At 39.2% G+C, this 17,405-nt stretch overlaps 2 protein-coding genes across 6 annotated transcripts; both read right to left on the minus strand.

The window, feature by feature from the left end:
- Nucleotides 1-571: 571 nt before the first annotated feature.
- Nucleotides 572-3,779, minus strand: LOC122611615. 5 transcript variants are annotated; one of them, XM_043784823.1, is made up of 5 exons: nucleotides 3,701-3,779; nucleotides 3,012-3,092; nucleotides 1,774-2,936; nucleotides 1,608-1,704; nucleotides 572-1,555 (listed from the first exon to the last, which is right to left on the minus strand). In XM_043784823.1, exons 2-5 carry the CDS (start codon nucleotides 3,079-3,081, stop codon nucleotides 1,077-1,079), a joined length of 1,809 nt encoding a protein of 602 aa, XP_043640758.1. In that variant the 5' UTR covers nucleotides 3,082-3,092; nucleotides 3,701-3,779; the 3' UTR covers nucleotides 572-1,076. The 5 variants fall into 5 exon arrangements, with proteins under 5 accessions (XP_043640758.1, XP_043640755.1, XP_043640756.1 ...); XM_043784820.1 differs by having other exon boundaries at nucleotides 3,634-3,778; XM_043784821.1 differs by having other exon boundaries at nucleotides 3,494-3,778.
- A 4,989-nt stretch (nucleotides 3,780-8,768) lies between these two features.
- Nucleotides 8,769-11,138, minus strand: LOC122618382 (cytosolic non-specific dipeptidase). Its single transcript, XM_043794790.1, has 6 exons — nucleotides 10,975-11,138; nucleotides 9,780-10,548; nucleotides 9,651-9,718; nucleotides 9,325-9,589; nucleotides 9,016-9,267; nucleotides 8,769-8,961 (listed from the first exon to the last, which is right to left on the minus strand). The coding sequence occupies exons 1-6, from the start codon at nucleotides 11,010-11,012 to the stop codon at nucleotides 8,917-8,919; spliced, it is 1,437 nt and encodes a 478-aa protein (XP_043650725.1). The 5' UTR covers nucleotides 11,013-11,138; the 3' UTR covers nucleotides 8,769-8,916.
- Nucleotides 11,139-17,405: the final 6,267 nt, after the last annotated feature.

Here is a 17,405-nt window from a genome sequence, read left to right on the forward strand (position 1 = left end):
GGTTACTCAGCTTGTGGAAGTGCCAGGGGGAAATTTCAACACTGACAGTTTTTGGCAAATCGTTAGAAATTTACAAGACTAATACAAAAACATAAAGACATATTTCATGGCAACATGGGTCAACAAACTTGCGCAAACGAAGGGCCAGATCGGCTAATGATCCTGATCAGGAAAATATATATTTTTTATAGTCGGAAAACGCTTCCTTTTGTTATATACTTTTCACGAATCTACTATACCCTTTTATTCTACAAGTAACGGGTATAAAAATGAAGTCCACGTTCGTATTGAGCTAAGCTTACCAAGATTATGCGTACATAAAGAGGATATCTATTTTTAATGTACATATTTAATATATTTGTACATACCAAAGTGTGTTAGTCTGAAGTGTTAAACTAAAGAGAAAATCAAAATGGTAAGAGCTGTTTTGGAAAAATCGTCAGCATATATCATTATTAATGGAATTCGTAATATAAATAATACCAAGAAACGGTTCGTACAATGCTGCTAACTTCAAATTCGTTGCTAACGTCCATAGTTATTTGCTATAAAAAATTTAGCATGAACATTGTTTTTAATTAAAGGTGTGTTACTTTTATTTTCAATTATAAAAAATATTTTGCCTATTAATACAAATGATATTCCAAGAATTGTTTAATTTACATTTTCCAAAAATAATTATAAAACATCAAATGATGTGTTTTCTTTTAATGTACTTAGATAATTTAAAACGTGAATAAATGTCTTTTGTATATGTAATAAAGAAATTTAAATTTTTAATTACATAATGTGCACAGCAAATTGATTAGTTTGCGAAATCTTTCGCGGATAAGGCAATATTTATGAACAACTTTTGGTAAGTCGCAATTGGTGACAATACTTCGATATCTCCTAGATATTAGACGCTTTGTGAAAGATTTCATTACGAAGTTCCGACACAATTTTAGTTGGGACTAGTAAATGATTAATTCAACTAGAAATATCTATAAATTTAAGTATGTTTTTGTGGGGTACACATTAGTTAAAAATATATTTATAATAAGTAAGCATGTGTTGCTATTTGCAGTGAGCATTATTTAACTTCCGTTGCTTACGTCAGGAATAGCACAACTATCGCCAATTATTCCAGGTAAGTCACCATCAACATCTTTCGGATTTAATTTGGCCGCTGCGGTCATAGCCTCGCGACGCTGACGTTTCATCTCTAGAAGCAGTTTTCTCTGGGCCTCCCTTCTTAATGCTGCTGCCGAGTTAGGTGGGGGAGCTGCCGATCCATTTACACGAACGCTGGATGGCTTTCCGAACGTTTTCACTTGCTGTACCCCGATTTTTGAAGATTTTGTTGCCTTACTTGGTACGGTGTCCAAATCGTGTTTGTCAGTCACGGACTGAGCTTTAATCTTCCAGTCGTTACTTTTGAGTTGCTCTATATCAGCAAAAATGGAATCCACGTGCTCTACTTGCAAATAAACCATATCCCAAAATCCTTGTAAATCATCCAGAGTAGTTGGAAACTTATCCTCCGGTGAGCGATTCAGATTATTGTGGCAAAGACCTAAAATATTAAAGTTAGTAAGAAGTAGTATCATACTTTGCTTTACACCTACCCTCGAATTGTTTCATTTTCTGCGCCACCAAAAGACGGGCCTTACCCGACGCTGATCGTAATAGCCCAAATATATCCTCGGTGATATCTGGATTCGTCTGTAGAGTTCAACATCGAAAATATTAATGAAAACAATTGAGATTTTAAGCACTATTAGGTAAACTTACAGACAAGGCGTCTGCATATTTTTCAGCAAGAGCGGCTAGCGCCAACAGACGGGTTTGTTCCTCTTTTAGTATTTTTAGAAAAAAATTTCCATCCCTAACAACAGCTTCAACAAAAATATTGGAAGTGCTGACGTATTCCTCTGACGCTAGTTTGGCCATTTTTATGGACTCGTGGTCGACTTCATCTGCGGGACCAGGATCTGTACCTGACTCGTTATTTTCAAGCAGCACCTCTGGAGCCACGCTAGATCGAGGAGCACTCCTTTTTGGTGACACAGTAGGCAACTGGGCGCGAAACTCTTGACTGAGGTGCCTAAAAACGGGCAGGTCAAGATCTCCGCTTAACAGTGACGAGTGCAACGACTCGTCTACCCGCGACGTGGTACTCTGAGAGCATTTTTTTTGAAGTTTCTTTCGGAACTCTCCATAGTCTTTACTGGGGGAGAGCTGCTTGAATTTCCGAGCCAGTTCGGAGCCTTGCGGAGAATCGATCTCTAACTGTCCCCTTTCCGATCGCCCTGCTGCATACGATGACTGGCCGTGCTTTTTGGGGCTGTAGAAACCCTGGGCTAATGCACCCGGTCCGTAAAGTCGCTCCACCCGTTGCTTGATGAAACTGCCATTTCCATTGGTATGACTAGAAACCGAACGGAAATTTCCGCTACTGTCGTTGCTGTTGTTGTTAGGCTCGATGGGTTTGCACTTGCTTTCCGGAGAAGGCATGCTGTGCAGAGTTGGAATCGCTAGAAAGTGGTTGCGCTTACAATACTGTAGACTGCTGGTGGAGGGTCGAATCGGGGAAACCTCACGTGACTTGTTTATATCCTGCCGAATCTTAGAGTCGTACGTGGTCAGGTTGGAATAACCGTTAACGCAGCAAGCCAGGTTTAAATAGCTCGGCTTCTTATCGGGAGCTTCTTGTGAATTTTCTGTAGAAGCCTCGTCAAAATCATTGGAGCTCGGCTCTCGGTCGCACTCCTCAATTGCGGGTACCAGCACCATGTGCTCGAGCTCCGTCGACCTGGATTCGACGAAGGCGGGGGATTTGTGCTGAGGTTGGTGAGGCAAGTTAGGAACACTGCGCTCCTGAAGGTTGCCAGTAAATTCGCGTGTGATGTCCCTTACTGAGAGCGGCGTTAGGAAGTTCAGGCTCCCACTGGTATCTGCAATTCGGGAAAAGTCCACTCGAGGTAAGCCAAGGCGATTGAGGTTAGATATAGATATGCACATATATTTACCTGATATGTCGGAAGAATCTGCGTCTACATCGAGGGAACAGCTACCAATAGAGTCCAGACTGCGATCCATGAAAATTGTGCCTGTTGAAAGAAAGCTAAAAGTTATTCATGCAATACACAATTCTTAGCCGTATTAAATTAAAAAATTAATGATTGGCTTCCAGAACAAACAACCAAGAATCAAATGATGACACCCACGTCTGGCTTGGTTTTAATGTGGAAACTGAGCATTTAGAGAAACAAAAGTGCGTGACAGGTAATTTTTTGTTTTATCTAAACCAGAACCCAAATGATCGAAATTATAGAAATATGGATATATTTTAAAAAATCAGGTCAAGCACATAATATTTGCATAGCACTTCGCCTTCTAAGTTAAGCCTGTGATTGTGTAAGTGTGAGCTTAGCAGATGGGAGCAGCTTTAACGGCACTTTGAAAGTTCCGCTTTGCTGGCGTTTCGTTGATCTTCACCCAGTTCCCGTACTTTTTCCCTCCTCTGCCAGGGTTTGGAACCATAAAACGACACGCAACTATTTATAATTCGGTGAGATGAAAAACATAAAGATGTCGGTGGCGTTTGAAGTTTAAAGAACACAATTATTTTGAAAAAGAACACACACGCACTTCAATCTATTTCGGTCCCATGTCACAAAGTAAAGACTGCCTTTTTAGCGTAAGGAAATCTACGTGCCAAGTCAAGTCTTCAAGAAACAATTTACTAATTTCCGAAAGCCAATAAAAATTGCTTGGTGTACAGCGGTTGTGTTGCCATGACCTGGACATTAAAAAACGACATTTCGCCGACTGCTTCGTATTTTATGATTATAGAGTACTTGGTATTTTTGGAATAAGTGTTAAGGTAACGACGAAAAGGTAGTGTTATAAGTGAAATTGTGGAAAACGTAACACGTAACGTTAAGACGTTATATTCAATTACGCCACGAAAAACTTGCTATGTATTTTGTATCCCTTTTCGCACACAGTAAAGAAAGCATTTGAGACACCATAAAGGATATAATTGTATCTGTATTTGTAGATGTATTTTTTTAGTTGTTATACGTAAGTTTTTTAAGTATATAATTAATACATTAACTTGCCGATTGCCAGTGTTTTTGTATATGTACATACAAGTATGTATGTGTGAATGTTTTAAATGGACTAGATCATGCACAGTGATCCAATTTAAGAGAGGCTGTAAAATATTTCGGTGAGAATCCTCCTGCGCCAAACTGGGTTTCTGGTTCAGATGCAGCCAACAAATGACATCGCCTATCGCTAGTTCTAGTGCCTTGCCTGGCTGCGCTCCGAATTAACTAAAATTTGTTGTTAGTATATATTATTAATATCCCTTATTGAATATTGTGAGTTGATCCGGGGTCAGAAAAGTGAGTGAGAATTGTCCTCGTCGTAACCACTCCTGAATTTGTACCGAATTTTCGTTGGCCTTGCGAAGAAAAAATATTACATACTCATGATTTCGCACGTTCCGTATTACCCTTTGGATATGCGTTGTCCATACTTTGGGCCGTAAATACAAGTACCACCAAATGCGGAGCAAGTTTTCCGCGGTGTTTGTAGCTTTCTTAGGCCAACTTACACATTCCAGTTTGACCATTCTGAAGCAGCAGTCGGCGATCAAAGGCTAACGAAAGGCGTAGACAAACGCGGATTTCTAAACAAGCTGTATCGATAGTCCAACACAGAAGAGACCCCGGGAGGAGCGCTGGAAGGTGGAGGACAACCCCATTCCGTTTGGAGTTCCTACAGCGCCAAAACCAGTGTCCGCATCACCAGGTTTTAAGAAACTTCCATGTCCTCCTATCGGGAGGAGCGAAGGAGTGGTACTGGGTTCACGTTCGCCCATCCTGGGCACAGCTGCGCAGGGCTCGGTTGAATCGGTACCGGAGTCATCAGACGAAGCACGAGAGCATGCACGAGCTGCTCAATACAGCTCGAACACCAGTCCGAGTAAATCGCTGTTAACTACTTTCATTCCAAGCAGCAACCTGTCTCACGCATATAAAATGACACAACGGCAATTGAAGTGCCCCGAAAGCGCGAAAAATAGCCGGTTAGCTAACCGAGAGCGGAACGGATTCGCTTAGACAAGAATCACGAATATAATCACAAATATCTAAGATATGCTATGCAACTACACTTAGATGTTCAAAAGCGAATTTTTGCGGGTCTTCAGATAAGCGGCATTCTTCATGCGTGCCAAGGAAAGTTCAGTAAACAAGGAACCGCTTCAGGATCAAGAGATCAAGACAACGTGAGGTGATAGATGACGTAAACGAGTCTTCTTCTCGTGTTTGACACGAGTGCCACTTTCAGCGTGCTGGACTAGGACCGAAGGGAGCACGTGGAAACACTAGGTGCCTTGCTTTTCGGCTTCTGGCGAAAATAGGTTTATTTTCGGAGACTGAAAAGTACAGGGGTATAATAATATCGTTTTACCTTTTCGCATACCTGGAACAAGTCCGTACTTTGAAGGGCGCTGTGGCTAGCTCTAGTGGTCATACGAAATTCCGACGCGGACCAAGAAGAAGATAACGAAACAAAGGAGGAGCCCGAGACCCCTTCTGCACAGCAAAGAAAGCTTTAGAAAAGATCAGGAGAGAGTTTCTTACCTTTGTCCGGAATCGTCTAGGAGTGTCTAGTTTGGAAAGGCATTCCATCGAGCTAGTCCAGCTAGAGTCTTCCAGGATCGACCCTCTCCATGTGCCCAGCGTAGCAAAAGATGGTCAATGATGAATGAAAATAATACAATTTAGATCGATTTATCTCCAGTGTAGGAAAAAAGCCCCACCTAGCGACTTATAAACTGTATGATACCAGCGAAGCTGAATTGTTACGTGTTTGATTACCTGGACGACATCTTAGTCCGTGCCCTAGTTTCCGGATTTGGATTTATATTTGACTGCGCATGGACTGCTGCTTTCAGAGGGTGGAATACCCGAGTTCCAAGAAGAAAGTATGAGCCTTCCTTGGCTTTGTGAAATCTTTACTATACTGGCGCACGGCTGTTCGAGGTCTTGAAGGCTGTAGATAACTTTAAGTTGGTCCTGGCGAGAGCGCCGGTTCTGGTTATTTCTGAATTCGACAAACAACATTTTTGTAAGGACGACTTGCCAGAAGGTCGCTGGAGCTGCAAGCCCAATTTTTAATAGCGCAAAGGAAGCGAGAAAGTTCTTCCCGATACCCTGTTTCAATGAGTTGAAGTCCTGTCAGGTCCAACAGAGTTCTTTGGGTTTGAGAATTCGCCGCAGAAGGCTCTCGGGACTAAATGAGCTCATATTCAAGCGCACCTGGAATCCAAACATAGATGATGAACTGGAAGTACCTGAATGAAAGCTATGGATACAGCAGAGCATTAAAGACAGTGTGACGCCAGTAGTATTGGCCATTCAGATTCTCTACTTCGTTCGGGGATGCTAAGTGTGTAAAGAGACCATTGCGCTCAAATTCTGGATGCAGGTGGAAATTAAAAAAGGGTAGATACGAAAAGGCCATTTGGGAAACTCTTAATCGACTTCCTGGGCAATAATCCGAGATACTAAAATGGTTACGATTGATTATTTGTTGTGGTGACCCACATCTTGAAATATAATGTACCTCAGGCATTGAAGGATGCGACGGCGTCTTTCCTGGTAAACGAAGTGATTTATAATTTCGGCTCACAACAAAGACGTATGATACTGGGATTGAAGATCGTCGTTCTGCTAAAAATCCGGGTAGCGGAGAGTATCGACTATACACCCCGGGAAAGGTACGATTACAAAGGGTCTGAGGGCTCTTGAATTTGTTCATATCATAAACAAGGCTGATACTTATAGTTCAGTTGAAAAGTAAACTTTTTTAAAATAAACAATATAAGAGACTTATAAAACAACGAAAATATTTCCAAATTCTGTTGGTATAGCGATAGAGAAAAAATAAAAAATTGTGTTGTTTAAAGGGTTGGAAATTCTTCCTTCTACCTGTTACATACTTTTCAAAGAATAATGATAATTAACTTTTAGCAAATCAGGCAATTATAGGCATGGAAAAGATTGTTCAAAACAATTTTAAATGCCTCAATGTTTTCCGGCCAGGCAATCGGGGGGCTATCGAGTCAATAGGCATTACCGATCGATGGACTAGGTGCTAGGGCACGGAGCTCAGGTCAAATTGGCCGACTTGACTTCTGTCAAGACGCAGGGCTGTAAGAAATAAGGCCCAATATACATACACGAATGTGTCAGATATTCTGGCAGCACGATGTGGGTTGAATTTGTGTTAACGTCCTCGAAATGAAAAGATTCTTAAGAAGAAGAATCAAACATAAACTACTAAAGTCACTTTTCTACTCACTTTACTTCATCAAATGAGATGGGATCTGCTAAATAGGAATATTGATTGATGGAATTGATAGGAATTGATGTGTTTGGAAAGGGGGCTACACATTTTGAATTGCTCGACTCCTTTTTTTTGCTTCTCCGTCGCACTACTATTATCCAAGTAATGGGTATTTGACAATCGAGGAATTAAAAAATAGAGCTTTTTTTCGTAGGATTCCTTTTCCTTTTAATTTTTCGATTATTCTTATAGAATTTGGTCGTCCGAACCCAATCATTTCGGATCTATTATTACACTAGCACTGAAATGATTTTTCGAAAAAAAAAAGATTTTTTAAACTGAATAGCAACTCAGTACAACCATTTCCGGATATGGTTGTACAACATACGTAATGTGTAAGCGTCAAGAGATCTGCAAGTTTTTTACATGAGCATACCGACCGAGCTAGACATCTTGGTCGAAAATATACTTATCCCATTTACCTCATTGCCACGGCCACAAACTGTCTCATGCCTATAATTATAAAAAATATTTCTTTTTGCCTTGCCTTTCTCCTGGTAATTTTTTTGTAGTTGTGCTGGGGAATAGGTTACCTTATAGTTGAGGAAATCGACTAATCTTTTGTGTTCATAATTGTTTGGGAAATAGTTAGGGAATTTGAATTTAAAAACCAGAGAGAACGCTATAGTCGAGTTCCCCGATTATCTGATACCCGTTACTCAGCTAGTGGAAGTGCGAAGAGAAATTTCAACACTGACCGTTTTTTGCGGTTTGTGGGCGTGGCAAAAAGATTTTTGGCAAATCAAGAGAAATTTACAAGACTAACAAAAATCTAAAATAAATACAAAAAATATATGGTTGGAAACGCTTTCCTCTGCCTGTTACATACTTTTCAACGAATCTAGTATACCCTTTTACTCTACGAGTAACGGGTACATAATTGGAATTTTAAAACGACATGAAGAACAAGTCTATAAGCCCAGTAGTTCAAAAGTTATATTTATTTAGCTGTTGTAACGCTAAACTACGTGGTTTTTCCAAACTGGGTTCACCTTAAATTCCTTATTTGGGTTAACCAGATAAGCCAAATTATTTTAGGACTTAACTATAACGATATGTTAAAAAAAATTTCACCTAGAAAAGTTCCCGAATACTTTTTTTTGGGCTAAGCATTAAAGTTTTAACAAATCGATTCATATTTTTATAATTTTTATGGGTGGAGTTATCCACCGGCCGATCAGTCCTAATTATTTAAATAGGTAAGTATGTACATATATACTTTTATCGATATGCCTCCAAACCAATTCATTTTTTTTTTAAATCTTTCAATTGTTTTATACCTCGTTAAGATCTGTCAATCACATCAGATCTTAGTTTCTTCGTAACTACGAGTCCTTGGGATCACAGTTATTTGTTAATGGTTTTTAGCAAATACAATACACCCATTTACTCAAAACAAATGTTTACAAAATATGATACAGGAGTTTCTCAAAATAAAGTGGATATAAAGATATATTTATATATGCACCGTTGTGATGTTTTATCGTATCAATATAATGCTTCGCGTTTTTATAATTTTCCCACTTCGTGCAGATAGGCGCCTAGAAGTTTAGTCTAAAAATTGTAAGAGTTTAGAAATAGCAGTGATATAATATGGTGCTATCTTACGCCTTCAATATAGTTGTAAATATCAATTTTTTCATTTTGAGAGTGGGCACCGTCGTCACATGCACCTACTGGCACAAGGATAACGTTTTTACCCGTGGCTTCCTGCAATGTTAACGTTACTGGAATTGATCCCCCTTCGCGGGTCATATCTGGTTCTACATTGAAAACATGCTTAATGGCTCTTTTTGCAGCCTCATAATGAGGATGGTTAGGGTCCTCGGTCCAGGGCTTACCAGCTGAGAGCATAGTAACCTTTAAACACAAGTATTATGTAGAACATAGCCAAGCTAAACATTACAAAATACAAACCTTCATTTTGTTAGGCGAGCCGCGCTCGGCCCATTTATCATTAAGGTATTTTACGACACACTCTTCAATGTGCTTTGGATCTTGGTTGGGGACTAGACGAATAGAAAACTTGCCAATAACCTTCTTCGGAATAACAGTTTTTGCGCCTGGCTCATAAAATGCACCTTCAATTCCGTGAACAGAAAGACTGGGATAACGCCACCTGGCTTGAAGTAACCTTGTTTTATCGCCATTATGCGGCAGCTGTTGAACACCAATGTCTTTCCTAAAAAGATTACAGCGATGCAGAGATTTACGACGTCAGTTAGAGGATAAGATTAACTAACTTGTACTCAGCAACTTCAAAGTCTATGTTCTCATATATAGATTGCTCGTTCTTGATTTGTGGTGCGACCTGTAACCATGCGAAAATAATTAATGTCAGATAGCAAGCTTTTGGAATACACACTACTTACGTCGCGATCCACACCAGGGACTAGGATTTTCGTATCCTTATCGACAAGTATGCTTAGCAAATGACACAGATCCGGCATTGCTTCGTGAACGGTGCCTCCAAAAACTCCACTATGCAAGTCTTTGCTGGAGCATTCCACCTCCACTTGAAAGTATGCCAGACCGCGAAGACCATATGTAAGGCAAGGACGTTTTTTTCCAAGCCAATAGTTATCGGAAATGCAAACAAAATCAACATCCGCTAAGAAATTATCTTTACGTTCCAATAACAAGTCGTCGAGGCCTTCGCTGCCGCTTTCCTCCATTCCCTCAAATACGAATTTAACGTTTACTGGCAGTGTAATGTTGAGCTTCTGATAAGCTTCGATAGCGTGGATCCAGCACAGCACTGGTCCTTTGTCGTCGGATGCCCCGCGTCCAAACAGCTTACCATCCACCTGTGTAAGCTCAAAGGGATTGGTGTCCCATCCATCTTCCTTCAAGGCGGGCTGCACATCCAAATGACCGTAAACCAAAACGGTCTTCTTAGAGGGGTCTTTGCCCAAACTTCCAAGCAGAACCTTTGGTAGTGGTATTATCTGGCCGTTCGGCAAAGTCTGCTGACCAACATCTGCCAGCTCTGTCTCAGCGCCCAGAGACCTCAGTCGATCCGTGGTCCATTCCACCATGCGATCGATTTCGCCTCGCTTTTCGGGCCAAGCTGAAACCGACTGAATACCCACAACAGTTTTTAGGGCCCCGATGTAATCTTCTTTTTTGCCGTCCACAAAGCTAAAAAGAGATTGGGGTTTATGACCATTAGATAAGAGTGTACACTGATAGCAGTGGTGTTATCTAGCCCGAACTGGAGCATTTTGCGGCTAATGGGATAATCGTTTAGTGGTTATGTCGGGTTTGCCTATCTATTTGTGATTTTCAAACAAACACGCGACAAGAGAAAACATATGCATCAAATTCTAGACATGTCGCCCCCATAATAAAATGCAAATCAAGAACGTATTGATTACAGTTTTTGCTTTTGTGCACTTTGGGTAAATTATGCGTATGTATATAAAGCTCCCTTCGTAACTAATTTGCTTAAATTTGCTGTCGATTTCTCCCAATTGGTTTTTGAACATCGTCTTTTTTTCATACACACATTTGCCTGCAAGTGTGTGTACATGTGTTGATTTAGATTTATCATTATTTGATACTTACGCAAATAATTGTTGGAGTTCACTTGATATCTCGGACATTGCGTTTTTATTTTTTTATAGAGTACTGACTACTAACAACTGAAATGGCCGCCGGGGTCTAGCTATTTAAATCTAACCTGCAGTCGGCGCGCACTTATATTAATAAAACTCAAGTAATGGCAGTAGTGTGACCGCGGAAGGGAAGAAATATACTAGGCCATAACGCCTATATATACTTAAATATGCGTATACATTTTTAGCGTATTTCCACAAAAATGAATCCATAATATGTGGACTCCATCGTCACACATTCTACATATTATATGATACTAAATTTCTTTAAATATTTAACCAGTTAACATATATACACAACACAGATTGGTCCAAAGAATAGTTATCTAAAAACATAATTATTATGTAAGACCTAGAAACCTGCTAATATTTATGGGGTGACATTAAAAATCTATACCGGCCAAGTCCTTACTATAATCTTTTAACGAATTGTTTAAATTATCTTGCAATGTTTAGATAAATGGTAATTTAAGTTTCGTAAACGGTCTGGGAAAAATTTGAAAACTAGAGGTGGAGAAACATTACTGGAATGGTTTCTTACAGTTTCAATATTTTTGTCAGAACGAATATTTATGTTCACAGTCATCGATTCCATCGGGTCCATCGGGGCGTTTCTTTTGCCGACGATTCTATTTAACATATTATATAAAAGTTTTTTAGACTATCCGGTCGTTCAAAAACTGGAGTCTTCTGTTTGATCGTTCATATTAAGGCTAATGTTTATACGTTAAAAAGAATGGAGGAAAGGAATGATAAGTATCACCAGCCGATTTGATCGCCCGTCTGGGTGTCAGTATAAACGTCGAGATATCGGGATCGCGTGATCTGTCAGCGATGGTACTTAGTTTTGAGAGATTTGTATACAACCGGAATAATAATGCAAAACATGACTTTATTGGCTTGCTTGACATTTCGATGTGGCAAGTTTATCATATTTAAAATTATTTTTAGATTTGACTTTTTTCTTGACAATTTCTATCGCTAGTACTCCCACTATCTGAGCAACGGGTATCTGATAGTGGAGTAAATCGACTAAAGCGTTCTATTTTGTTATAACTGTGAGCTTCAAAATATGCATCTTTGATCTCTGAAGAAAGCACGAACGAAAAAAAAGACAATGCTCACACGAATTATAATAATAAATAAGCGCTAGTCTGTTGAGTTGAGGGATCTTGAGAAATGTATTGAATACATACGCATGAAAGAATGGTTTACGGGTAAAATACAATGGCTGAACAGTAACGAAAGTATTTTTCAGAAACCTACTTGATATCAACAAATAGTTCGGTAGGCTAATGCTGTACGCCCAAGAATTGATTTCTAATAGTACTCCCCCAAGTATATACTCAACCAAGGCGGACGTGTTTTACTCAAGCGGAAATAAACATCAAAAAGTTGAAAAATAGTAGCGGTGTTTGCATTACTAGAGCAAGCAGATGCAATCGGAGTCAGAATCAGAAAGTATGAGTGCGCTATGCCAAATGGACAAATTGGAAGAAAAGAAATCTGGATGATGCAGGTGAAAATTCAAATTTGTGTCAATCGTGACTGTAAGGCTCTGGCCTTGGACAAAACTGAGAGAGGTGCAACAACTGAGTAAGCCAGTCAGAAAAGTATCGCTCTACAAAACGTACCCGCCTGAATGCTTTCAGTGAGGTTTTGGATAAACTATCGTCGTTGGGAATTCACATAAGTGACGAGCTTGGATCCATAATCTTGCTATCGAGACTTCCCAAGGAGTAAGACACTTTTGGACAGAGCGACATGCACTTCTCACTGAGCCCATTTCCAAAAAAAAAAATTAAAGAAAAAGTGATTTGTTATAATTGGGAAAGCTGGATAAGTCCGAATGTAGGTTAGATGGAACCGAGATGAAGAAGCAGGCTCCAACTGTTTAAAAGCTGATAGCTTTGGTCGCACAAAATGGTGCTTAGATAGCGGAGCTACAAGCCATATGTGCTGTGAGGAAAAATTGTTTACAACCCCGGAGAAGCACACCGATACGATTGGATTAGCTGGAGACGGATTTCTGTAGGCAGGGAAAAACGGAGTGGTCAAGATAAAATCGGATCGATACACCCGTGTATAAACGACGTAATGTTTGTTCTTTCGGTGAAGGAAAACTTAATGTCTGTAAGTCAAACCCTTGTAAAACCTGTATGTTGAGCAAAATATATGAACAGCCTTTTCCACATAAAACGGGAAAGTCAAGCTAGTAAAATATTGGAGCATGTTTATATAGATGTACATACATATACACTGGGTGGAAATCGATATTTTCTCTCGAATATCGAGCATCGTAGCATGTCCCGTAGCATATTTTACTTTTTGAAAGGCAAAGACGAGTTCGTGAAATTTAAGCTACTTGTGAAGTTCCTGAAGTTCAGTTGCCTGAAAAGCTTTTAAAGTGCATACGCAGCGACAACGGAAAGGGTTTGTTAACGCAACCTTTGAATATTTCCTGCAAGTGAATGGGATCAAGCGGCAATACACAATAGCGGCGAGGACTATCCGGATTTAGTGGAGATGGGCGGATGCAATCTGGTCTGGTGGAGTCTTTATGGAGAGAAGCTATATACACAGCTGTATTTCTACATAACAGAGCTCCGAGCACTGAGATTTATAAGACCAATGTATTGGAAGCGTGAAATATTAAAAAACCATCCATATCTCATTTTAAAGTTTTTGGTTCTTTCGCAGTTGTATTGGATAAAAGCCAGGCACATAATAATTTCAAGCAGAAAGGGAAAAAATACCGTATACTTTCTTATTCTCGAACAGCCAAAGGGTTAAGGGTTTGGGGGATAACTGCAGCAACGACGTAAGCTCAGATGGCAAAGTCAACCCTGGTTCGCCCAAATATGCCATTTCGGACGACGAAAGCTCATAGGACCAAGACAAGGTTTCCATTAAAAATGATCACACCATTCACGAGTTTATAAGCGCAGAAGGCGTTGACATCGATGATGACGGCGCAGAGGATGAGGACTGCAGGATAGAAAACGAGTGGGTTCTGGCAGTCCTAAAATTCTTCGCACGAAAGCAAAGAATCGAGAGCACGAGGCTCTTAAGAACAGAACGAGCTATAGGCTGCAAATGGATATTCACTGTGAAAAGGGGTGACAACGGGTAAGTGGAGCGACACAAGGCACGCCTAGTTTTAAAGAGCTGTTCACAGCAGTATGGAATTAATTATGCAGAGACTTTTTCTCCTGTTTGTTGGATGAAAAGTTTCATAATTGCTTGGCTACACAGTCAAAATTAAATTTGCACCAAATGGATGTCTGTACGGCTTATTTAAATAGCGGTTTTACAGACATGTACACAGTAATGCAACAGCCACTCGGATTTCGAGATAAAGATCATGCGGACGGCGTGCTTTTGCTAAAGAAGGCAATTTTCGGCCTTTAACAGTCTGGCAGAAAGTGGAATTGTAAATAGGAGGGAGTTTTTGCGTAGTATTGGGTTAAATCCATGTACAAACAAGCCATGAATAAAGGTGGACGCCATCTTGCGCTTGTTCTTGTATATGTGGACGATCTGGTCATAGCATGTCAAGTTAAAAACAAGAGAGAACGCTATAGTCGAGTTCCCTGAATATCAGATACCTGATCTCGACGTTCATACGGACAGACAGACGGACATGGCCAGATCGACTCGACTATTGATTCTGATCAAGAATATATATACTTTATATGGTCGGAAACGCTTCCTTTTGTCGGTTACATACTTTTCAACGAATCTAGTTACCCTTTTACTCTACGAGTAACGGGTATAATGTTCTCATCAGCACGAAAAGCAAAGTCGCTCCATCTTTCAAATGTGTAGATCACAGACCGTTGCATATGTTTCTTGGATTGGAAGTTCAGCGTGAAGGCGACCTGGGCGGGATAATGCTAAGTCAGAGCCAGGTTATTGAGAATCTGCTTCAATGGCAGGGCATTAAGAAGTGTAGAGCAGTTGCAACTAAACTGTATGCAGGATTCCACATTTTACATTTTACATTACAGTATCTAAATTGGCGCAGGATCCCGAAAGTAAGCATCGACAAGTTGGCATCGACAAAGGATCTAAAATTGCATTATAAAATTAGCAAAGAGCCTCTAACTGGTTACGTGGATGCTGACTGGGGAGGCGACAAACCTGATAGAAAATCATACACAGAATACCTATTCTATCTGGCTGGAGGTCCGATTTCGTGGAAATCTTAAAAACAACGCAGCTTACCGCTCAGCAGTACAGAAGCGGAATACATGGCGTTATCATCCGTATGCAAAGAGGCGATTTTATAAAGACGACTTATATTGGAAATTCGCTACGGAGAACATGGAGCATCGACAATAATGAATACTGATAATTTAGGCGCTTAACAGTTGGCAGTGAATCCAGTATCATTCAATGTCTATACATATTGATATCAGGTATCACTTTGTATGTGTTATTGTTAAGGAAGGGCAACGTGAAACATCTTTTCACTAAACAGATGATTGCAGCTATATTAACGAAGAACCTTGAGAAACAAAAGTATTGTGAGCTTACTAAGATGTTAAGTTTGTATTAAAATATATTATGTAAGCTTACATTGAGGAATGGTATAAAAACTATCAGATATCTCTGTGATCTCTAACAAATAAAAGTATCAAATAAGATTATTCCATATGTATATACTCAACCAAGGCGGACGTGTCAAGCGAGAATAAACATCAATACATAAAAATGTATGTGTAGATAAAATTATTAACGACAAAGAAATTAAATGAAATACATTTTTGTGATTCCCTGAGGTTTCAAGATCAATCTTCATCAGAAGTTAAACAAGTCTCGCCAGATGTTAAACAACATCACTGGATATGTACTAAGCACGGTTTGTTTTTAATTTATTAAAATTAATACAAATTTAACAGTAATGCAATTTTTCTTTGCAGAGTAGTAAGTATTCGCTAAATATTTGGCTAATTATCTTTAAGAATTTTGAATATACATAAGCCTAACGTGTAATGTTGTAAAATTCTTGTAGTGTTGTAACAATTATATAAAATAAAATGCATTTTAATTTTGGATTGGTAATTAAGATCGAGATCGGTTCCTCTCTGTTCATCTCGATAGCAAGATCGGTTCGTCTCGATAGCAAGCAGACATTTTTCTACATAGATAAAAATTATCGATAATCATTTCCATGGAACCATGGAATGGTTCGATCTGAGTATTCTGAGCATGATTCGATCTTGGCTAGATTTTGAGACCGGAAATACTCAAAATCGAGATCTTTCGGAACGGTTGCCATTGATTCTGAAGTTAAATACCTTTGTTAAATGTCGTTCAAAAACCAATTAGCCAATTAGTATATACATAATAAACGTACTTTGTGTAAATACCAAAAATTAAAAATTATTCTGGTGATATTAAGTAAGCTTAATGAAATTATAGACAGCTCAGGTATTTAGTTAAAAGTAGAGTCGTCAGGACAGTTGATATAAAAACTTTTATATGTTTAAAGTGCGATCTTCAATTAATCCTTGTTATACCCGCTACTCGTGGAATAAAAGGTTATACTAAATTCTTTAAAAAGTCTGTAACAGGTAGAAGATAGCGTACCATATAAAGGAAAGTGTTCCTAATTAAGATCAATAGCGGAGTCGATCTGGCCATATCAGTCCGTCCAAATAAATGTAAAGATCTCAGAAACTATTAAGTTTAAAGAGTTGAGATTAAGCATACAGTTACCAAAAACATAGACGCAGCGCAAGCCACATGTTGCCACGCTCAAAAACCGCTATTTGAATTTTTTGGTAAGTGTTGTAAATTTCTATTAATTTGCCAAAAAAAACTTTGTTACGACCACCCAAACGCCCAAAACTGCCACGCCCACACTTTTAACATTTTCTCATTTTTTGTTTAGAGTTGTAAAATTTTATCGATTTGTCAAACAACTTTTTGCCACGCCCACCCTAACGCCCACCAACCGCCAAAAACGGTCAGTGTTGAAATTTCTCCTTTGCACTTCCACCAGCTAAGTAACGGGTATAAGATAGTCGGGGAACTCGACCATAGCATTCTGTCTTGTTTGATATTAAAAGTTTATGGAAAGATTATTATATTGTGCAGTACACCTATTGCAATGCTTTGAGTACTAAGTGGGCATAAACTTTATATAAATATTAATTGGGGAATCTGAAGAGTTAGGAAATTCAAAGGATAATACAGTTCGCAATTAAAAATCACATTTCTCAACTGCCATTTGTTTTAAAATTATAGAAGTAGGAAATTAAGCCAATTTAGCAACATTTCCCGCTAATCAAGTGCATTTTCCAAAAAATACAGGATCTTAAGTTTCTTTTCTTAAGAACAAAAAAAAAATTATTTCACGACATTAAAATTACG

This window comes from Drosophila teissieri, chromosome 2L, assembly GCF_016746235.2.
Source record: "Drosophila teissieri strain GT53w chromosome 2L, Prin_Dtei_1.1, whole genome shotgun sequence".
In the NCBI taxonomy this organism is placed as follows: domain Eukaryota; kingdom Metazoa; phylum Arthropoda; class Insecta; order Diptera; family Drosophilidae; genus Drosophila; species Drosophila teissieri.